General features: G+C 51.8%; 1 protein-coding gene across 2 annotated transcripts in view; it reads left to right on the forward strand.

Moving 5' to 3' along the window:
- The window catches only part of PLXNA2 (plexin A2), a 213014-nt gene that overhangs the window by 182512 nt on the left and 7654 nt on the right, over nucleotides 1-22848 (forward strand). For both annotated transcript variants that reach the window (XM_023640785.2, XM_023640786.2), the window contains 15 exons: nucleotides 206-342; nucleotides 1221-1388; nucleotides 1524-1617; nucleotides 5825-6064; nucleotides 6712-6855; nucleotides 7145-7379; nucleotides 9449-9591; nucleotides 10292-10560; nucleotides 12511-12577; nucleotides 12769-12915; nucleotides 13567-13726; nucleotides 14113-14216; nucleotides 18206-18305; nucleotides 19305-19495; nucleotides 20916-21085. In XM_023640785.2, the coding sequence (XP_023496553.2) occupies nucleotides 206-342; nucleotides 1221-1388; nucleotides 1524-1617; nucleotides 5825-6064; nucleotides 6712-6855; nucleotides 7145-7379; nucleotides 9449-9591; nucleotides 10292-10560; nucleotides 12511-12577; nucleotides 12769-12915; nucleotides 13567-13726; nucleotides 14113-14216; nucleotides 18206-18305; nucleotides 19305-19495; nucleotides 20916-21085 (2369 nt within the window). The remainder of the gene's footprint in view (nucleotides 1-205; nucleotides 343-1220; nucleotides 1389-1523; nucleotides 1618-5824; nucleotides 6065-6711; nucleotides 6856-7144; nucleotides 7380-9448; nucleotides 9592-10291; nucleotides 10561-12510; nucleotides 12578-12768; nucleotides 12916-13566; nucleotides 13727-14112; nucleotides 14217-18205; nucleotides 18306-19304; nucleotides 19496-20915; nucleotides 21086-22848) is intronic.

Consider the following 22848-nt stretch of genomic DNA (forward strand, 5'->3'; position numbering starts at 1 on the left):
CTTCCCCAGAAATGCCCGGAGCCTCTTCTTAGAAAAAGTCTCAGCCACAGGGTAGGCAGAGGGAGTGCTTGGGATTAGAAAGAAGAGGAAAAGAACCTCCACTCCAAGCAAGGCCACCGTCCCTCCTTCTGTCCTTAAGTCTACCATAGATCTGTCCCTTTGGGCAAAACCTGAGCTGTGATCATTTCTCTACTTCCTCCCAAAGAACCCTTCTGTGCTGTCACTCAACCCCATCCGAGGCCCAGAGTCGGGAGGCACCATGGTGACCATCACAGGCCATTACCTGGGGGCTGGGAGCAGCGTGGCGGTATACCTGGGCAACCAGACCTGCGAGTTCTATGGGTAAGATGGGCTCGAAGGAGCACAAGCAGATTGTACCTGTGAGGCCTATGCACACATGTTCCTGTGCGTGTTCACACATAGACCTGCCCCGTCAGCTCCATGTTATGTGCCACATCCTGGGCCCAAACACTGTTCTGGTCACTGTGAGAAATATATACCACTAGTCAATTTTTATCTCCTGTATCATGGGGGCTAGATACTTCTAGAAATAATTAGAAATGAGGCCCATGAGAACTGCTGATGAGGAAGGCTCCCAGGAGCTCTCCACTCACCATCAGGATCAAGCTCTCATTAGGTGCCCACTATGGTGACTTGAGAAACATGGAGATTGCACAGACTCTTCCTCAGGACATCTCTTGTGCATAAAAAATTGACCACTGACTGTGTCAGATACTCGGATGAAGCCCTGGGGAGGTAGAGAATCCTGAGAGAAATCTGAAAGAATCCATGGATGAGAACCCAGCTTGCAGAGTATTGGCTGGTGATCTCCTCCTCGGACCATAAACTCCCTAAGGGCAAGGATTGTGTGTTCACTTCTCTGCATAGTGGGTGCTCAATGATATTTATTAACTGACTGACCAGACTTTAAGCACTGGCTAAATAGCCATCTTCTAAAAAATCCCAAAAGAGTTCCCATGGAGCACTGCCCTGCCCCACATTCTCTAATCCCCTTGTGCAATTTGCTCCGTAATCCAACCTGAGTTGGATCTCAAGTTAAAAGAGGCACTGATCAACCCTGATGAGGGACATGAGTGTAAAGGATGGAGGAACACTTCCTGGGTCACGCCCTCAGACAGAGGAAAACCCCTTTTCAAGCCAGAGGGCGCCCCCTATTGCCCGTGCCTTTCTTCACAACCCTCCTGCTGTCTCCCTGTCAGGCGGTCAATGAATGAGATTGTGTGCGTCTCGCCCCCGTCGTCCAACGGCCTGGGCCCAGTCCCCGTTTCTGTGAGCGTCGACCGGGCCCGTGTGGATAACAACCTGCAGTTCGAGTACATCGATGACCCCCGGGTGCAGCGCATCGAGCCAGAGTGGAGCATTGCCAGGTGAGGTGGAGGGTAGGAGGACTGCACCCGGCTGCCACGTGGCATAGTCCCTTCATCCCTCTGCGAGGACCGCAGGGCTTGAGGTGGTAGCATTTGAGAGGGTCTTTACCTAACCCAGCCTCTGCTTGTTCCCAGTGGCCACACACCCCTGACCATCACAGGCTTCAACCTGGATGTCATTCAGGAGCCAAGGATCCGAGTCAAGTTTAATGGCAAAGAATCTGTCAACGTGAGTAACCACTGGTCCATCTGGCCCTCAGTAAACACAGCTGTGTGTCTGTGTTTGGCAATGTCATGAGCTCCGTCTCAGGTGCTGGAGCCTCTGACTACCAGAGTAGAAAGTTGGCTCAAGACTCTGAGCCCGAATCGTGGCTCCAAACACCTGAACCTTACAATGGTTTTTATAATTACAGTATAATCATTTCTTGTCAGGAGGTGATATGATGAGTGTATGAAGGTACTGGCTTCTGAGCTTAAGATACAGAGGAAAAGGGCCCTGTTTTATGCCATGTTCACTTTGAGGTCTGACGTGTGGGAGGGTGAAGAAATTCTGGCTCCAAATTCAGACGTTTCTGATTAGAAGCAGGATACTGCCATCTATTAGCGGTACAACCATGATCAAGTCATTTAACCTCTCTGAGCCTCCATTCCGTGGCTATAAATGGTGATGATAAGATTCACCTCGCAGATCTGTACCATGCAGCAGTTGGCTGGCACTAAGAGTGGCACTTGATAAACGTTAGTCCCTGCGAGCAGATAATTCCATCCCGGTTGCTAAGATGATCAGGTTGAACATTTTACTGTACTCCTCTATGCAGAGCCAAGTAATTTTTTTTCATTATGGATTTTTGTGATTTTAAAGAAGTTCTCGATCCTAAGAGCACAATGTTTGATCTATTGTTATAAATCTTTTGGTTTGTTCTAGTGGCTCCATCTCACTTTTTCCAGCCAATATTTTCTGAAACATTTTTGTATTCGTAATTATAGTCCAGGAGATGCTCTTATGGTTATTATTTTTCATGCAAATTACTGTTATTAGTGCTTTGACCTTCAGGGGATTGACGAGGCTGAGAGGGAGATGGGAAGATGGCGTTGTATCTCCCCTCTTATCCCTCACGCCTTCCCAGCATGCTTGAGGCTTCCTTAGGAAACAGAAATAGACAAAATGACAGTGCCAGAAGGCTGGATCTGGAAAAGTCTCAGAGGTCATCTCGTCCAACCCCCTCATTGTATAGCTGGAGAAACTTAAGGCCAGAAAGGAGTGATGACTTGTCCTTAATCATAAAGGTGGCTGGTGGCAGGGGCAAGCTAGATCCCAAACATCTGGACCCTTCATAACCAGACCACATGACATGCCAGTGGGCTTGACATCCCATCAGGCCAGAGACATGGGGGCACTTGTATCACATCTTCGGTCCCCACCATGGTCACAGCTCTTTGGACTAGAAGACCACATGCCTCCTTATGCCAAGTGTAGAGCTTGACCCATGGGTGAAAGAGCCCCTGCCCCACTCCACCTCCAGTCAAACGGGAATGGTGAGCTCACACTCAGGAGGAATACAAAAACCCCAAATTGGGTCCATGTTTTAAAATTTAAGCTTTATTATTATTCAGGTATGGCAAAGCCAACAGACCAGGAGATGCCTGCCATTGGAAAGATAGTTTGTTACTCACACATCCAAGAGAGGGGGCACACCATGTCTTGGGGGGCCACACAGGGAAGCACCACGGTGGGTTAAGAAGCAAAGGGAGAAAGAGAAACTGTGGCAAGAGCCTTTACTATGGCTTCCACAGGAAGGAGCTAGCAAGGCAAGGCGAGCAGGTTTAGGACTGGCCAAGTTGAATCATTTTAGGTGCCAGGGGCTGTCCCTTGTTGTTGGGTACCTGGCCCTGGTGTGTTTAAGGAAGGTGTGATTAGGGATCACACCTCACCCAGAGTGTGAAAGGAGGTGATTGGGGGTAATGGCACTGGATTGGTTGGTTTGCATTAGAAAAGCATGCTCTAGCTGGCAGGCAAGTTTGCTATCTCTAGGGATGGCTAACCTGGGGAGGGGCAGTCCCTCTAGGGTCAGCAAGGCCCTGGTGTCAAAGGGTCACAATACAGAAAATAAAAGTCACAGTTAATAGAGTACAGAGGGCATTTTGGAGGATGAGTACATGACTGACAAGGTCAACTTCCAAAAGCTGCAACGTTAGTTCTCAGGAAGCCATTTAAAGAATAGACAGCACTGAGAAGGCCTTCCCCATACCAGAGATCAGTCTGAGAAGGCTCAGGTCCAGGATGCATTTGTAGCCCTGGGCAGGGGTCTCTCCAGCACCTCCCCAAGCCCCGCACTGCGACCTCAGTGCTTCAAGGAGTTAAGAAGTAGTTCCTCCCTCTCGAGTGGGGGGCCCTCAGCTTCTGTGGTGGCCTGCCTGGAGTTTGCAGGCTGGCAGGCCTGGAGGAGAGGCCTGGGTGGGCAGTTTTCCCTCCAGCTGGCTCCACAGCAAGAAGCTGGTAAATTCGGCCCCATGCCTCTTTCTTCAGGAGTGGTAGGAAAGAAGCGCTTTGCCCCCTGCAGCCCTGCTTGGGCCCCATGGCGTCCTCAGCCCACTGAGGCTACCCCTTGCCTTTGGGTTTTGAAGCAACCCCAGTGAGAAGTGAGAAGGGCCAAAGCGCAGGCCGCAAAACCCAAAGGAATGTTTGGCAGACAAAGTGCCGATGCAGCACGGGGCAGGAAGCACACAGAGGCTGCTTGTTCTGGAGTGATTTGCTTATTCACACAGGAGTCCAGACCAGGGGTGCTGGAATGAGCGGGGAGCAAGACGGGGGTGCCAGTGAAGAGGCGCAATCAGGCTAGGTGGCTGCCCTGCCGAGCCCAGGACTGGAGGTTCCCTGGCTCGACTCTACCCGTTTGACGGCACTCCCAGTGTTCCTCATGCCAGCGTGTCCCCAGCTGGAACATGAAAGGGACACTAGGTTCCTAAGGAGCTGCTGAAGTGGGAGCTGCAAAGGGTAGGAATGGGAAGTGACCTCCAGTGCAGCCTGAAGCCTCGGCAAGCTGTTTTGTATACTCTTAAACTCCCTCTGGAAAGGGAGGGTTAAGACGTGGCCTTGGAGCTCTGACATAATCTCTGTGCAAGTGTCAGCTTTTTTGCGATTTCACACACAGTCTTGTTTTCTCACCATGAAGCCCATGTGTGTATGTTGGCCAGACACACAACATGTGTGGACCTGCCAGGACAGCGTGTACTTGAGCAGGCCGAGTTCTCACAGATGCCCTTGGCTGTTGCTGGGACACCGTGGCTCTCAAAGCTGAAATGGAGCCGTGCCGAGCAGGAGCCAGGAGGAGAGGGCGTAGGGGTCCAGCTTTCCTTCCCAAGGACCCACAGGGCGTCCTGTATTGGTTTCTTCAGTCCAGCTGCTGCCTTGGGCAGCCAGAGGAGAGCACGGCACAACTCATGCTCAGCAGGGGCCAGCCCAGCTGGGATTTTAGTTGGGAGACCAGGGTCCACTAGAAAGAAAGGATGTTATGAACTCAGCGTCAATCCCAAGGTTACACCCCCGTGCGAGTGAGGGGCCCTTGGTTGGAGAAGAGAGAGATGCTGAATAGGATATTTAAAGAGTTAAAGGAGAATTCTCATTCGTCTTTGTATTCGGTAAACATTAACTGAACACCTACGATTGCTGGCAGAGTGCTCATCTCACACTACTTCCTGCTCCTCACCACACACACACACACACACACACTCACACACACACGCTCACACACGCTCACGCACATCCAACACTGTTTCTGTCCTACTTCTCCGCAAACATCCCATGTTTCCTCACCCCCGGGCCTTTGCTGCTGTCCCCTCTGCCTGGGACTTTTCCCCCACCTCTCCCTCTCCTTGTCTAGGTAAGTCCTACTCATTCTTCAGCTTAAATTTCATACATTTCTTCCCTGAGTCACGCTCACCCTGCTTCAGGGCATGCACATGCACGCGCACACGCTCATGCACACACGCTTGTGCACACACGCTGACACTCCCGCAGTACCTGTACTTCCCTGCCAGGGCGCTTTCTCGCATCCATTCCTACAGTTGACAGTGCTTGTGCCCCTTCTGTGCTCCAGGCCCTCTGCCCGGACTCTATTGTACTGCTTGTTGAATCGGGGCCCCCCCCATAGACTGGGACTATTTCACTAGATAGCCCCAGCTCCTAGCACCTTGCCTCGCACAAAGCAGGCCCACAAATAGTGTTGGTGGATGAATGAATGAATGAATCAATGAATGAAGTTGAAATGAACCCCCCAAAAAACTTTGACAGCCCTTTGCCTCAAGGGATTCAGCATCTAATGAAGACAAACAAGTCACCCAAGGGTGACTGGTTAAGGCAAGTAGCGGGGAGGGGCGGCAGCGGACCCCCAACCGCCCTCGTTCAGTGTTTGAATGCTGCGCTCTGGGCCTCTCAGGTGTGTAAAGTTGTGAACACCACCACCCTAACCTGCCTGGCCCCCTCTCTGACCACGGACTACCGGCCCGGCCTGGACACTGTGGAACGGCCAGACGAGTTTGGATTCGTCTTTAACAATGTCCAGTCCTTGCTCATTTACAACGACACCAAGTTCATCTACTACCCCAACCCGACCTTTGAACTGCTCAGCCCTACAGGCGTCTTGGATCAAAAGCCGGGATCCCCCATCATTTTGAAGGTAGGCGCGTGCGGAGTGCAGCACATGCCACACGCAGTGGTGGTGAGAGCCCCCCTCCCGGGGCCCATCTTGTTGTCCTTTCTACGCACGTGGACTCGCAAAGCTGTCAGCTCCCTGTAAAGGGAGATTGTTTATAGATATTGACCCATCGAGCGGCATATCTTGCCTTGGGATTCTCAAGAAACACTTTAGAATATTTCTGTTTGTTCTTGTGAGCTTCGGAAACCAAAATTTCTGTGGCGCATTGGAAGTAACCCTTTCCCTTTATTGACAACTTCTGTGGCCGCCGTAACCTGCACGCAATTTCATGAGCTCACGGTTCCCTGTACAATCCGTCCAAGGGTTTTGCTACTCTGCCACTTTCATTTATATCCCACGTCTCCCTTGAATTTTCACTTGTTTGGGGTTCTGTCTCCCCTTCCTCTCTTTCCCACCCTCCTCCTCCCTTTCATCCTCTCCACCCTCCGTTTTGTCTTTGTCTCCCTGAATTATGGCTGTTAGAAGTCCTCTCCAAAAACTTACCGTGGAGTCATCTGTTGGTCTTTGCATGGCTGCCCGTCCCCCGTCTCCTTAATCTCTTTTAAATAGGCAATTAACTTCTGCACGCCTGTGTCAGTTACTCCTATTAAGATTGCTGTTATCTACAGGGGAAAAACCTCTGCCCTCCTGCCTCTGGAGGTGCCAAACTCAACTACACGGTGCTGGTTGGAGAGACCCCGTGCGCTGTCACTGTGTCCGAGACACAGCTCCTCTGTGAGCCTCCCAACCTCACGGGGCAGCACAAGGTCATGGTGAGTGAAGCTGCTTCTTATTACTTCCTTCCCTCCTTGCTGGGCATGCATGAGCTGTCACAAGGAAAGGCTCTCTCTTCCATCTTCTTCATGGCTCCTCATCTCCATGCCCTGCATTAAAATGGGTAGAAGTTGAGAGCGCAAGAAAAGAAAGGCAGATAATAAGCAGGAAGTTGTTCTGTATCCAAATCTGCACTGTGTGGTTGTGGTCTTGCATGTCCTTCCTGAAACGGTAAGCATTCGATAGCATGCCAGGGCTCTACAGCATCTGTGTGTGTGCAATGCACAGGTTCACGTGGGCGGGATGGTGTTCTCGCCTGGCTCGGTGAGTGTCATCTCAGACAGCTTGCTGACCCTGCCAGCCATCGTCAGCATCGCGGCAGGCGGCAGCCTCCTACTCATCATCGTCATCATCGTCCTCATTGCCTACAAGCGGAAGTCCCGGGAAAACGACCTCACTCTCAAGAGGCTCCAGATGCAGATGGACAACCTGGAGTCCCGTGTGGCCCTGGAGTGCAAGGAAGGTAAGAGGAGGCACTCCCTCACTTCCTGGACCCTCTTCCTTCACCAGCCATGTTACCTCACTCCCTACAGACAGCTCTCATCTTTACTTCCACCCCTCCTGCCCCAAGCCATTACACTCCGCTTTGATTTCTGTTTTCCTGTGAATTTCCTTTACTCTTAGGGCTAGAGAAGTCCTAATAAGGATGTCCACAGCGAGGCCCCAGACCTGATCATACTATTCTGTTCCCCCTGTGTCCTGACTCATCCCACAGACTGGCCGCCTTCTTCTCCCTCTCAGGGCCTCAGTCTCCCCACAGTCAGAGCCCTCTGGGCTCTGTTGTCTCAGACTCTAGATTCCCTAGATGGGACTGTCTGGCTCCTGGTTCTTGCATAGCCGCCCTCACCCTTGTAGCCTGTGGAAGCAGCAGCAGCAGCAGCAGGAATGGCGGGCGAGTACCTCACCCCTCTCCCACTCCATCCCCACCCCCAGGGCTTGTTTTCCATCAGTGCTGCAGGCTGAGCTCTCTGAAGGCCACCGCTTGCTGGCGTCCTTGGCCGTGGACGTGTGTGGGAGTGGAGACGTGTTTTCTTCCATCTCCCACGCAACCACAGCCGTGAGGTGACAGGTGTACCTGGCATCCCCTCGGGCTGGGGACCAGGCAGGCTGTCTGGGTAAACATCTCAATTAGGAATCAAAACATTTCTCTTTTTGCTGCAAATGTCAAGATCAGAAATAAGCCCTCTGCTGGATGAAAGGGAAGAGCTGGGCTGGGGAAAAGGGGGCACCAGGAGACAGGCCTGCCACCAAGGGGATGCTCCCCTGTCACCGAGGCCCTGATGGTCAGGGCACTCCAAGGCTGGGTTTGGTTTTGTTCTCACTTTTGTGTGTGTGTGCGCTAAAGTATACTAACGTAAAGTTTACCATTTTAACCCTCGCTGTCTCTACACCACAGGGCTCTCCCCTCCTCCAGCCCTGTGGCATTAAGGACATTCATGATATTGTGCAAACATCACCACACTCCATCTCCAGAAGTTTCTCATCTTCCCTAGCTGAAACTCTGTACCCATTAAACAATAACTCCTCATTCCCCCTTCTCTCAGCCCTTGGCAACCACCATGCTACTTTCTGTCTCTGTGAATTTGACTACTCTAAGTACCTCATATAAGAGGAATCATACATTATTTCTCCTTTTCTGTCTGGCGTATTTCACTTGGCTTAATGTCTTCAAGTGTCATTCATGTTGTAGCATGTGTCAGAATTTCATTCCTTTTTAAGGCTGAATAACATTCCATTGAATATATGTACATCATTCTGTTTATCCATCCGGCAGTGGACATTTGGGTTGTTTCCACCTTTTGGTATTGTGAGTAATGCTGCTGTGAACACGAGTGTACAAGTATCTATTCAGATCCCTGCTTTCCGTTCTTTTGGTTATATACCTAGGAGTGGAATTGTTGAGTTGCATGGTAATTCTATGTTTAATTTTTTAAGAAACCATGAAGTTGTTTTCCAGAGCGGCTGCACCAATTTACATTCCCACCAGCGATGTACGAGGGTTCCAATTTTTCCACATCCTCGCCAACACTTGTTTCCATTTTTTGGTCATAGCCATCCTAATGGGTATGAAGTGGCATCTCATGGTAGCTTTGATTTGCCTTGTCCCCTAAGGGTTTTGCCTCCTGATTTCTTCTCTTGCTTGGAAAAGGGGAGCAGAGCTGCCTGCTCTGGTCTTTGCTTGATCTCTGCGGCCACTGTCTCTCACCTACTTTCAGCACCTGCAACATCTTTACTGAATGACCCAAGTCATGATGTTCCTTTTTCTTTGTTTTAACTACACTTACAATATGTGGAAAATTCAAAATTATAGATAAGCATAGAGGAGGAGATATAGAAATCACCCATATTCCCACTACCTAAGAAAGGCAGCCTGGAGATATCTCACACCCTCTGGAGATGCACCCCTATAACCCTCCTCATCTCTATACCCCAAGCCCTCCCCTCCTCCTTCACAAACTTCTCCTCCCGCCTGTCTCCTCCCCTGCCCCAGTTCCCCTCTTGAGCCTCCCCGTCTCCACTGTACTTTCACAGCTTTTGCCGAGCTCCAGACAGACATCAATGAGCTGACCAGCGACCTGGACCGCTCAGGAATCCCCTACCTGGACTATCGTACCTATGCAATGCGAGTCCTTTTCCCTGGCATCGAGGACCATCCTGTCCTGCGGGAGCTGGAGGTAACACTGGCCTCCGGCACCAGCCGCCCAGCAGGGACGCAGGGCCTGGGTTTCCTAGGAAATGCCAGTGGGGCCCAGCAGCTCGGAGGAAGGCAGGAGTGAGGAGGAAAAATAGCTTGTAACAGCCTCAGCACAAGGGGGATATTCCTGATCTAGAAGATCAGGGCCAAGGGGGGCACCCAGGCTCTGTGGGATGATTCCAGGGGAAGGCTCATTGTTTGTCATTTTTTAATTAGTGACTGAATTAATTAACTAAGATTCTGCCTCATTCTCAAATGGATTTAAGGTGGCTTAAGGAAAGACGTATGATTCTGAGATTTGTTTGTTCGTTTGTTGGTTTGTTTTACTAAAGATAATAAATCAGGACGGAGGAGATTAAAGGGAGACTAGTAAATGGAGTGAGTCTGATGGGGCATCTCCTAGTGTGCCCTTGGGAAAATCAGATGGACAGCATCCCCTCCTAGGGCTCTGCCTGGAGCCCGACCCTCCCAACCCAGTGGAAGGTCAGAGCAGACTGTAGACTTCAGAGACCAACCATTCCTACATCATCATGGAGGAGTGGGGGATGGGGAGGGTGGTTGTAGCCATCGTGGAGAGGGTCTCAATGCCGGTATCATCACTGGCAAAGGCCCTCAGTGAGAGCCCGGGCTGGGAGGCTGGACACCCATCCTCTGAGGGTGCGCCCATCACACCCACCCAGGTGCAGGGCAATGGGCAGCAGCACGTGGAGAAGGCCCTGAAGCTCTTTGCCCAGCTCATCAACAACAAGGTGTTCCTGCTGACCTTCATCCGCACCCTGGAGCTCCAGCGCAGCTTCTCCATGCGCGACCGCGGCAACGTGGCCTCGCTCATCATGACCGGCCTGCAGGGCCGCCTGGAGTACGCCACTGACGTCCTCAAGCAGCTGCTCTCTGACCTCATTGATAAGAACCTGGAGAACAAGAACCACCCCAAGCTGCTTCTCCGGAGGTCTGACCCATGGCCAGGGGTGGGGCAGGAAGTGGGCATCTGAACAGGGACATGGGGCCTCATTAGAGGAGGTCCCTAAGCAGCATGAGAGGGTGCCCCTCCCCAGAAAGGCCCATGTCTGCATGTCCCATAGTATAGAGTCTGATCTTCTTTCAGCCCAGGAGGCTGTGCAAGGTCTGCAGCTTCTAAGCCTGATGGAGGAACACAGTCCTCGGCTTGAACCCCAGCTCTGCCATATGCTAGTTGTGTGATCTTGGACCAGTGATGTGACCTCTCTGCTGTTTAGTGTCTCCATGGGAAGAATGACACTAATAACACCTGTCTCGCAGTCTCCCTCCCTCCCCATGCTTCTAGAGCTGGGCCGTCCAACAGGGTAGCCACATGTGGCTACTAAGTAAAATAAAATAAAATGGCAAATTCAGTTCCTCCATCGCACTAGCCACATTCCAAGTGCTCAGGTGCCACATATTGGCCGCCATGTTGGACAGCACAGATAGGGAGCATCTCCATCATCACAGGAGGTCCTGTTGGACAGCGCCAGACTAGCGATTTGGTGCAGCCTGTCCCTTCAGCATCCAGCTTCCTGGATCTGAATCACCAGCATCCACCACATGCCCCCTCCCCTACTGCCATTTTCCTGGCAGGAGAGAGGGTTGGAGACCTTGGCATCCATCCCCTGAGCCCACCGTCTCTGGAGGCCCCGGGAAGCTGAGCACAGCTTTGGAGCTCCTCAGGCAGCAGAGCCTGGAATACGCCATCTCCGTTTCACTGCCTCCTCTTTAGCCTTCTCTGAGCAAGGTCTCAGGCTTCCAGGTCCCACGTGGGGTGAGGAAGGAGAAGGAACGGCTTTGTTTTCTGAGTGCTGAGCCCCCATCCTGCGATCTGAGCATTAGAAACTCTCATTAAGAACTGTTGTATTTAAATTGGAGCTAATCTCAGGCACAATGCAGGGAGAGGGTGCTGGGAGGGGCCCGGGGAGAAAGCTACAATTTCTTCTGCCATTGTCACTCTCTCCCAGGCCCAGATTGCTGAGCCACCCTGGCAAATGCCTGGGATTTACTGCAACCAGAGGGTATAATTTGCACCACGTGCAGGGAGTTAAAACACCCCTCTAGCATCCCCATCACTGAGGGTCTGTCACAGCCGCTTTGTTCCTTCCCAAATCCCCAGATCTGCAGCCCAGGTTGGGGGGTGGGGGAGGGGCGGTGCTTGCAGAAGCCGATCCCCTGTCAGCTAAACACTTCCCCACACTGCTCTCTACCTGAGGGGCTGGGATCCATGACCCCACATGACAGCAGTGATGACGGCTATTGGGTACCAGGCGCTATTCTTAGCACTGTACGTATATTAGTATATTAACTCATTCAACCCTGACAACAGCTCTGTGGGATAGATATTATTATTATTATTGTCCCCACTGAGAGATGGGGAAACTGAACTCACAGGAGGAGAAACGACTTGCCCAGGGTCACACCACCCGTACATGGCAGAGCCAGGATTGAACTCAGGCAGTCCGACTGTGGATGTTTGGAAGGGCAGGTACCAGGGACCTGCTGGACATGCAAAATAGAATATTCAGGCATGCAAGAAATCCCAGAAGGGCAGAGAAACTTGGTTTATCACCTTAAAGCCAGAAGGGAGTGGGGAGATGTGGTTCTTTACAGCTCTGTGGGATGGATGCTCAGCATCTGGTTTTTGTTTTTGTTTTTTTTTTTTTGTGCTGAGGAAAATTAGCCCTGAGCTAAGATAGACTGAGACCCAGAAAGAGGCCTCTGGCTGAGGGTCACACTTCCAGCTACTGGCAGAGTTGGGCTAGGACTCAGGCATCCTGGCTTCCAGCCCTGTGTTCTTTCATGCCTTGTCTCTTGGGTCATGACCCACACAACAAGCCAGGCCCCTCTCTTGGACCCCTCGGTAAAGGACTGCCCCTCGTCCCTTCTGCCTCCCCAGGACGGAGTCTGTGGCTGAGAAGATGCTGACCAATTGGTTTGCCTTCCTCCTGCACAAGTTCCTGAAGGTGAGAGTGGGAGTGAGATGAGTGCCAGGAGTTGAGGGCAAGATGGGAGGGCTGCATGGGGACCCCCCTCAGGAACAGGAAGCTACCTGGCCAGGGTGCTCCAAAGCAAAGCAGGCCCAGGAGCAAGGTCAGGAGAGGGAAGGAAGGAGCCTGGTGCCGCCACATGCCCCACGCCCTGCCTGTGCCCACAGGAGTGTGCGGGGGAGCCGCTCTTCATGCTGTACTGTGCCATCAAGCAGCAGATGGAGAAAGGCCCCATCGACGCCATCACGGGCGAGGCCCGCTACTCCCTGAGCGAGGACAAGCTCATCCGGCAGCAGATTGAGTACAAGACCCTGGTGAGGAGGCTGAAAGCTCGGGGGACAGTGCAGATCTCCTGCCTCTGATGCGTACTCTGCTCTCTGAGCACAAAGCCGGTCTGAGGGGTCCATAGAGAGGCTGGGAGAACAGTGTGGGGGCAGGTCCAAGGGGTGTGGTAAGTGTGCCAAGGGCAGGTAGACACACCTAAGTTCCCCCCCCCCCGACGCCATCTCATTTGAGGGGGCCCAAAGAGTTCTCTCTGCCTCAGTTTACCGTAGATAATATTGAGGGGAAAAGAAAGATCACCTACCATTAGGTATGAGAAAATTAGTATTATGGGGAAAAATGTGAGTCTGCTGATTCCTAATATAGAGCCTTAGAGGAAGTGGGAGGCCAGCCCTTGATACACATGGAACCATCCTGAAACCCCTACAGTGCCTCATTCTAGGATGAGACCCTCCCTAAGCCATTCATGAGCTCAAAAGTAGAGTCCTGGTTCTTTGAGAAAGAAGAGGTGGGCATAATAACTCACGATGTCATTTGGCAGATGGCAGGAAGGTGAGAGAAACTGAGGCATGGAGAGCCACCCCTAGATCCCCTGTAAGGAGGGTGAGCCTTGGAAAGAAAAGATTTGAGGCCCCACTCCCTCTCCTTCAAACTACTCCTTCAACTCCTGTTGTCACCTGTAGATCCTGAACTGTGTCAACCCCGACAACGAGAACAGTCCAGAGATCCCAGTGAAGGTGTTAAACTGTGACACCATCACGCAAGTCAAGGAGAAGATCCTCGATGCTGTCTACAAGAACGTGCCCTACTCCCAGCGGCCGAGGGCCGTTGACATGGACTTGGGTAGGAGGCCTGGCCTTGGAGTGTGGGGGCACCGGGTGGACGAGCAGCTTCCAGGGGGGCATTCTGGCTGTGGGATGGATGGGAAGATGGGAAGCCCTGCCCTGCATACGCCCCTCCGGGGGGCGTGACTGGGTCCTACCCAGGTGAGGAGCCACAGGAAATACTTCTCCCAGGGCACTGCCTCCTCAGATGTGGCCACCTCTGGTGAGGCCCACGCTTCTCCCCAGCTACCTTGACCCCGTGGAGCCCCAGATATCTTAAGCGCTATCATTGCACCAGCTGGAGGAAGCTGGGGTTACCAGGTCCCTAGAGGAGGCACGACAGGGTGATCCTGGCTCACAGCCCCCAGCCCTCACAATGCTACCTGTACCACTTCCTCCACCCAGAGTGGCGTCAAGGCCGGATCGCCCGGGTTGTGCTGCAAGACGAGGACATCACCACCAAGATCGAGGGCGACTGGAAGCGGCTCAACACTCTGATGCATTATCAGGTGAGGGTGGGGCCTCTCCATTTGGGCAGGGGCTTTGCGTTTGGGATCTTTGACCTCCCAGAATGACCCCTTCCCTCCCATGTTTGCTCTAAGGCCCTCAAATGCCTTAATGGGGTTTTCTTATCTCGCCTTTCCTCCTCTTCCCTGAGCCTAGAACAGTGATTCTTAGCCACAGCTGCCAATTAGAATTACCCAGTGTATTCATCAAAAACAGGAGTGGGGCCAGGTCAGTAGCACAGCGGTTAAGTTCACACGTTCCACTTCCGCGGCCCAGGGTTCACTGGTTCGGATCCCGGGTGCAGACATGGCACCGCTTGGCAAGCCATGCTGTGGTAGGCGTCCCACATATAAAGTAGAGGAAGATGGGCACAGATGTTAGCTCAGAGCCAGTCTTCCTCAGCAAAAAGAGGAAAATTGGCAGCAGATGTTAGCCCAGGGCTAATCTTGGTCAAAAAAAAAAAAACAGGAATGCCCAGACTCACCCTGAGAAACTGACTTAACCAGTCTAGGGTAAGGCTAGGCCTTTCCCTCCTGTATGTCTCTATGTCTGCAGAAAAATTGCACACTGCCAAGTCCTCCACAAGGACAACTACCACAGGCGTCTGCCGCTTTCTCTCTTTGGCATCTTACTAATGCAGCTTACACTTCCCACCCCCAGGGTACTGGGGAATGGATAGATTCGTCTTCGGATCTTACATTCTGCCACTGAGTAGCTGCTGTCCTTGGAGAAATGACTTAAACTCTCTTTCTTCTCATCTATAAAATGGGGTGAATAGTGATCCCTGCCCCATAAAATTGTGTGAAAGAGATTAAATACAGTAGATAAAGTATTTAGCACAATGAACAGTCAAAAAAATCTCAGCCAAAGAATGGAAGACCCCGGGGCTGTCTGTTCCCCGCTCCCTTTCCCTCCCACCGTCACCACTCATGGCTGGAGGTCTCTGTAAGATTAAGCACAGGCAGGCTGCTTGGGATTCAGGAAAAATACTAAAATAGAAGCTAGAAGTGAGAGATGCTGAGGGAAATGACACCAACCTGGGGAAGCCCCTCAGGCTGCAAGACCCCATGGGGTTGCCTGATAGTAACTTCCTCCTGTGTCCCCTATGTCCGTGCCTCACTCAGGGAGGGCGCAGAGGGGCTGGCAGGCTTGGCTGTCCAGCACCGAGTTGCCATCAACCAGGCCACTGGGGGCCTTGAAGGCCAATAGGAGCTGGCTGGGAGGCTCCCAAGGCACAGAGGGAGCTGGTGGGGGGCACTGGGGAAACCTCGAAACGCTCCTCTCTGGGCTCCATCCCCCTTTCTGGCTTGCATTCTCTGTGCTGACACCCTGAGTGGACCCCTGCCGCAGAACGAGTGAGTGTGGTGTAGTGGGAAGAAAGGAGGCTCTGCGAGCTGTATTTAAACCCTGCTTCCCACTCCCTGGTGGCGTGACTGTAATCTCTCTGCACCTCGGGCTCCTCATCTGTAAAATGGAGATAACAACCCCAACTTGTGAAGGTGGTCGGAAGGATTAGAACCAACAGGTGGGGCACCTAGGGTGTATACTTACATCTGCTGTAGCTGTATTCACTCCCTGTGGATCCCACACCCACGCCCACTTCACCTGGTGTTAATGCATCCTGTAGAACAGTTGTAATGAACTGTTAGAGCTGAAGAAGAAAGCACAAGAGAGACAGCATTATGTCCCCATATGGTAAATTTCTCAAGGTCAGGAGTGGGGCCTTTCTTCTCTGTCTGTGATGCCCTACCACTTGTTACTGGGCTGTCCGTCCAGTGGGTCCCAATCAGAAGGATGGAATATTCTGTTCTTACAGGGCTCATCAGACAAAGCACTTGCAATTCCCCGATGTCATTTATCATTCATGTATTCATTCATTCCTCAAATATTTACTGAGCTTTACTGCGTGCGCGGTACTTCTCACACGCTCGCCCTGAGTGACAGGGGACAACAGGGATTGTTCTTCCCTTTGGGAGACGGTGATGATGATGATGCTCATAATAGCAACACTAATGCCAGTTCTTACTGAATGCTCACTGGGTGCCAGGTGGCTCTCAGCCTTTACGTGTCCTCGCTCATTTAATCCCCTCAACAAACCTAGACACGATGATTATCCCCGTTGACAAATGAGACAAGTGAGGCACCAGCGGTTAAGCAACTTTCCCAAAGCCATGGAGCTAATAAGTGGCAGAACCACGGGCAAACCCAGCCGGGCATCTTGACCACGGCTTTGCACCACCTGTTGGTGGAGAGAAAGAAATTCTGAGAACAGAGGATGAGAGAGATTTAGTGACGAGACCTGGAATTGAGTTGAACTGTGATCATTCGAGTCACCTTGTGAATCTTCCTTTGGGTGACAACAAACCATAAAGGATAACCTAATCTGTCCCTCTGGGAGGGTACACCCCCTGCTCCTGCCAGGCTTTCAAAGCATCATTTCTGGGCTGCCAGTCGCAAAAGAGTTCCTAAAAGACGGAGGTGGAGACTTCCCCCTCGGTTCCAGACCTGGTGCTGATGGGGCAAACTGCTGGCCATCCAGGGAAGTCATGGAGCAGCGTTGGCACCTGGATGTGGGCAGCACAGGGCCCTGCGGCTCTGTGCTATCAAGTCAGAGCATTGCCCTCTCTTACCTTCCCTGGAGTCAAAGGTCCTTGGAGCCCCTGCAGGAGAAAATCTGCATAATCTTAATTAACAACGAGATGTTAAAAAACTTCCCTGGCTCCCACAGATTTATGGGGAGGGTAAAATTAAATACCACTACTAAAACTGGCTATCAGGGAATCTCGTTAGCGCTAATGTTCATTTATAGTTTGACTTCCCCACATTTAATTCTTTTTTGGTGGGAGAGAGGGACTGACAATTTAAGACCCAGAAAGATGGTTTTACGACTGGTACAGCTATAAATCAAACTTATAAAGTTCATAAAAATTGTTAAAATAAAAAATGGTTTAATAGGAATGTTTTATGGCCCATAACATTATTATAGCTGTTTTATTCCCTCTGCGTTAGGGGTTTAATTGGATTGCCACAATTCTGGGGATTCTCCATTTTTATTGGATAGAGGGTAATCTTAAATCAAAATAGCCCCAAATGTCTTCAATATGGCTCCTCATTTCTCAGCTGTCTCCCTCCAGGCTGGGTGCTGGGCACCCTCACGGAGAACAGAGCAAGACACCAACTTTCTCTCTGACTCCCCAGGAGCAGCTGCTTTATTGGTGAAACTCCCAGGTGGCCTGGGCATTCTAGGACCCGAGCCAGAAAGAAATCAGAGCCAACAGGGAAAGTGGGCTTCAGACCAGTGTGACTTGAAGTAAAATCCAAAATTAGGATATAATGAGGTGAACATGTGCCCTCGAGCCTGACAGACCTGGCTTCAAATATTGGCTGCACCGCGCATTAATTGTGTGACCTTGCAGATGTTGCTTAGATTCTCAATGCTTCAATGTCCTCATCTGTAAAATGGGAATAATTATACTTAACTCAGAAGGTTGAGGGGAGTCTGGGTCTAGCCAGCGCTGTCCAATAGAAATATAATGCAAAAACCGCAGGTGTAGTTTTAAATTTTTGCTAGCCACATTTAAAAGTAAAAATAAACCGATGAAATTAGTGTTGAGAACATATTTTATTTAACCCAATTGACCTAAAATAACATTTCAACGTGTAATCAATATAAAAATTATTAATGAGATAGTTTGTATTAGTTTTACTCGTGCTAAGTCATTGAAACCCATTGTATATCGTACATTTATAGTACATCTCCGCTCAGACACTTACTGTGCGTCTCAGTTCGGACTCACTGAATTTCAAGTGCTCAGTAGCCATAGGTAGTGAGTAGCTACCATGCTAGACAGCAGGAATTTCTATTCCTAGTATTCCTGAATAACTTGTGCTCTACCCCACACCTGTTCCATAACCTTCTAGAAGTACTTGACTATTCAATTTCCCAAGACACCTACATTCACCCACACTGTCCCTTTCACATCCTTCTCAGGTGTCAGACAGATCGGTGGTGGCTCTGGTCCCCAAACAGACCTCCTCTTACAACATCCCTGCCTCTGCCAGCATCTCCCGGACGTCCATCAGCAGATACGGTGAGGACCAGGAAGGTAATCTGGACCACTCAGAGAGGAGTCTTCTGTGACCTACTGTGGACACCTCACCGTCCCCTTCTCATAGCAGGAAGCCCTTGCAGCTGCTCCCAGCCTCCAGTCAAAAGCCTTTGCTCATTTGTTTTCCTTCCTCCCTCATCCAGTCCTTCCCAGAGCAGCCAGTCTCCTCAGAGCTGTGGGCACAGGTGGCACCATGTGCCCTTCCTTTGATAGCCTAGGCCTGCTGAAGGAGTTTGAGGGGCCCAGAAGCAGGGAGGCACTGAATGAGAGGTTCATATATCCTGCTCCCAGTTCATGCATATTGTCCGGGCTGCATTATGAATAGTGCCCCCCCTTTTACTCTCAAAAGTGTCCCAGTTTGAGCAATAAATTGGCCAGCCTAGCCTGTCCACCCCTGAGGAGTGCTAGCGCCCCCAGTGCCTTCTGGGCAATGGGGTGCAGTGCTTCACTCTCCCTTATTACATTTTCTCTGGTTTTGCGTGTGCACTAAGGCTTTGGGCTGTCCAGCTAAAGGACACCTCAGGACTGAGGCCAGCAGCTCCAAAAAGGCCTTGGCAATTCCATATTCTAGGCTCCAAGTAAGAAGGGACCAATTAACTCACAAGAGGAGCATTGCAACTCCACAGCTCCTTAGTATCCGGATTTTTATCAAAGCCCCTATGAAAATATCTGGTTGACAATGTACCTGTTCATTATTCTTTGCAGGAAGCATCAGAGGAGGAGAGACTCCCAAATTCCTGAGGGTCTCTCCAGCTCACAGAATTTCTAAATCCTCTTTTTATAAAAAGGTTTCAGACTGTCCTCATGCTAACCAAGGATCCCTAAAATAACCCACCAAATATGAGGTCCTAGGGTCCCCTTCCAATTGAAACTGGTTTATTCTGAGTGAATGCAGCAGGCGGGCAGGGATTCTAGCAGGATTTACAAGCAAGGATGATGAAATCAGTCGCTTACAAGCCTCCACTGCCCCCTTCTCCTCAGACTCCTCCTTCAGGTACACAGGCAGTCCTGACAGCCTACGGTCCCGGGCACCCATGATCACCCCAGACCTGGAGAGTGGGGTCAAGGTGTGGCATCTGGTGAAGAACCACGACCATGGGGACCAGAAGGAGGGTGACCGGGGCAGCAAGATGGTGTCCGAGATCTACCTGACCCGGCTCCTGGCCACCAAGGTAACTTCTGCTCTGCCCAGCCCAGGGAGGGTATGTCCCACCCCCTACAGCACAGGGAGGAGGTAATGGAATCTGTCCTTCAAGGGGACCCATTCGGACAAGTAGGTCCAGGTCCTGGGATGGGCTTTCCAGGGGATCAGGCCACCGCTGTTCTCTACCCTCTGGCAAAAGTCACAATGATATCATTGCTTCTGGCTCACTCCTCAAGACCACCATTACTCTTCAGAGGAGCGGCTCTCTCACCTCTGGGCCCCGGACCCTTTGGGAAGATATTGGGGTTTTCTTATTGATGTTAGCTAGAGAGATACGCCATCCTCCACCATCACTGCCTTTTCTACCCACTTTCTGACAATGGGAGGGAAAGCATGAAGGCCTGGTCCTGCTAATAATCCAAGAGAAGGCTCCCTCTTCCCCTTCCCATCCCATCTACCCCAACACTGATGGAAGTGAGGCAGCCGCAGTGCTGGAAGCTGCGATCTAAAGCTGGCTTCCAGCTTCCCTAGCAGATCACAAATATGCCTATAAGTATGACGACCACACAGCCCACATTTGCCAGGCCAGGCCAGATTTCAAATACTCTCCCCACTGACCCCACAAAAATGCCACTGAAATTCTAATACAGTGGCATCCAGATTCCAGCTCCCAGACCTTCTCCCAAAAGTGGCACAGAAATACACACATCAGACCACGTGTCTCACATTTTGCTTTGCCTAATATGCTAATAAGAGATTAACAAAGAGACACCAGAAAAGGTTAGACATATTCCTGACTTTCAGAGGTGTTCCTTGAACTTGTAAACTATGGGACCCAGGCCCAGCCTTGTCCCTGCCCTTGAGACCCTCTAAGGCCCTGTGGGTGAGAGCTGTGCCTGGGTGTTCTTGGATCTGGACCCCTCACCCACAGCACCCACTCCAGACATCACTTATCCCAGGCTACTAATATCGTAAGCCTTTTCACGCCTTCCTGTCACACCTCCGCAGTCCTGCTAGGCTCCCGCCAGGAGGCTCCCAGTCCCCCCACCTTGTTCTTCAGACACCCTCTTGTACCAGCCTGCCCCCTCCACTCGCGATGGGAAGCCTGGACTTGGAGCACTCGCCATCTTCCTATCAGACACCCTGCACCCACACCTGCCTGGGAGGGACAGAAGCATAAATGTGGCATGTGGCTGCAGTTCGGAGGAGAGATTCTTCCCAGGAATCTGCAGCCTATTCAGCTCCCCCCACACTCCCCCAACAACCCAACAGTCCCCTCCCCACCCCCACCCCCACCGCACCGTCTGTACAGCCTGGCATCGCAGAGAAATTTCCAAGGCAGGATCGGTCCAAGGCACCATCTGGTCTGCCCGTCTGCTGCCTGCCGCCCGCCCCCCCCCCCCAGCCTCCCCCACCCTCCGCCTCATACTCTCACACTACCCCCCCAGGGCACCCTGCAGAAGTTCGTGGACGACTTGTTTGAGACCTTGTTCAGCACTGTGCACCGGGGCAGCGCTCTCCCCCTGGCCATCAAGTACATGTTTGATTTCCTGGATGAGCAGGCAGACAGACACAGCATCCACGACACAGATGTGCGGCACACCTGGAAAAGCAACTGGTAACTCCCTGGGGAGCCCCGGGAGAGCTGCAGCCTGGAGAGGCCACAAGCTGTGGGGGTGGGGACCAGCAGGGACCAGGGAGATGGGGAGCCTGTTCTCTGCTGTGGCTGGGCAATCCGAGGCTCCTAGGACAAATAGTGCACATATGCTCTGCAGAGCCAACATGGTCCCCAGGCTGCCGGTGCCAAGTGGGGCCTGTCTGGCTTAGGGCCCAGCCCCAGGATGCACGCTTGAGCTCTGCCCTTTCAGGTTGAGACCCTTCCCCAGGAAGCATCTCCTCCCAAACTCTGAGACTCTGGTTCTCAGGAAAGGGATTTGGGGGAACCCACACAAAGAGCCACATTTGAAACCCAGCAGCAGAGCTTCAAAGCCAGGCAGTGCCGGCATTCTGAGCAGGACAGAATCAAAGATACTTCCTGAGAAGGGGAAGCCCTGAGTTAAAGTTAGACCCCTGGGGATGTTGGCCAGTGCTGGCGAGAGAGCTCACACCTGCTGTAGACTTGAGCCAACTGTCATTGCAAACTTGATCCCTTTAGGCCAAGTTATTACCCCGAGGGCCGTGGCTGTCAGTAAGCCAGGCAGGATGTCCCACAGGCATGACTCTTCCGTAAGGGAACCTCCAGAGCCAGACCCAGCAGTGGGAGAAGCAGCTCCCACAGGCCCCTGGCAAAACCCATCTCTCCTGGGTTTTGAACCTGGACCACAGACCAAGCTAAGGACTGGCTTCCAGGTCAAACAGGGCCTGACCAAGAACCAGAGTCAAAACCCTTCCTTCAGGAAAGAGCAAAGTGAGGGGAGAGAGGAGGTCCAGGCATTTGGGCTGGGCAGGCAGCCCACACAGCTGTCTGGAGTCAGCGATCTCCTCAGAAAACAGAGCCGACACAGATGGGCCCCGGCTGTTATTTGGGAATCAAAAGTCCTAGCAACCAGCAAAACACTTTGGAAAAACCCAACCCCAACCCCAAATATTCCTTCCTTCTCCGGGGTGTTGTGGTTGCTGGGGCCTCTGAGTCTGCAGCTTTGATCACAGTGGAGTGAAATGGAGAGACTCTGGTGGTCGTGGGGTGAGGAGCCCACAGTGCTCTTCACTGGGGCAAGCCTTTCATCTGCATTCCATGGGCAGGGCCATGGCTGTCTCCTTCACTTTGGAGGATTCCCCAGTCCAGCACTGGAAGTGGCCAATTTCAGGGAAATCAAGAGAAAGTTCTAGATGATCCCCTTCTCTGTGCCTTCTGTTACTGGCGAGGCCCAAGTCGTAGAAATGTCCTACACTGGAGCCGTGGTGGGGAGAGTCTCATTATCCAGACCTCAAATAGCTGATGTCCAAGGAGAGAATATTAGAAGCTTGCCAAAGCTGCCGAAGGAAGGGGAGGGTGGAAGAGATGAGTCACCTCTCAGCGAGGCAGCACCTCCCCTGTTACAGGAAAGCGAGGGATCCTGCTGTACTTTGAAAGATCAGCGGAAATCATAATGCAAGGGCTTAGAGTGGGTAAAGCTGATGTTTCCCAAGACTTGGCATGAATGAGGGCTTTGGGAAAGTTTGGGGTCCTTGAGAGTCAAGAGAAGATGAAGAAGGGGAGAGGAGGGGAAGGCTGGATTGCTGGAACACCATCCATCTCAGGCCAGAAGGACAAGTGAGGTGACAGAGCTCACTCCACAGAGGGGCCCGAAGAGTTAAGGCCCTGCAGGCAGCTGGAGGAGAAGGCAGAGTTGGAAAAAGCAGCAGAAACAGCAGCTGTTCTGATTTTGAAGGGGAGTAAAT

Source organism: Equus caballus, chromosome 5 (genome assembly GCF_041296265.1).
Source record: "Equus caballus isolate H_3958 breed thoroughbred chromosome 5, TB-T2T, whole genome shotgun sequence".
Classification (NCBI taxonomy): Eukaryota; Metazoa; Chordata; class Mammalia; order Perissodactyla; family Equidae; genus Equus; species Equus caballus.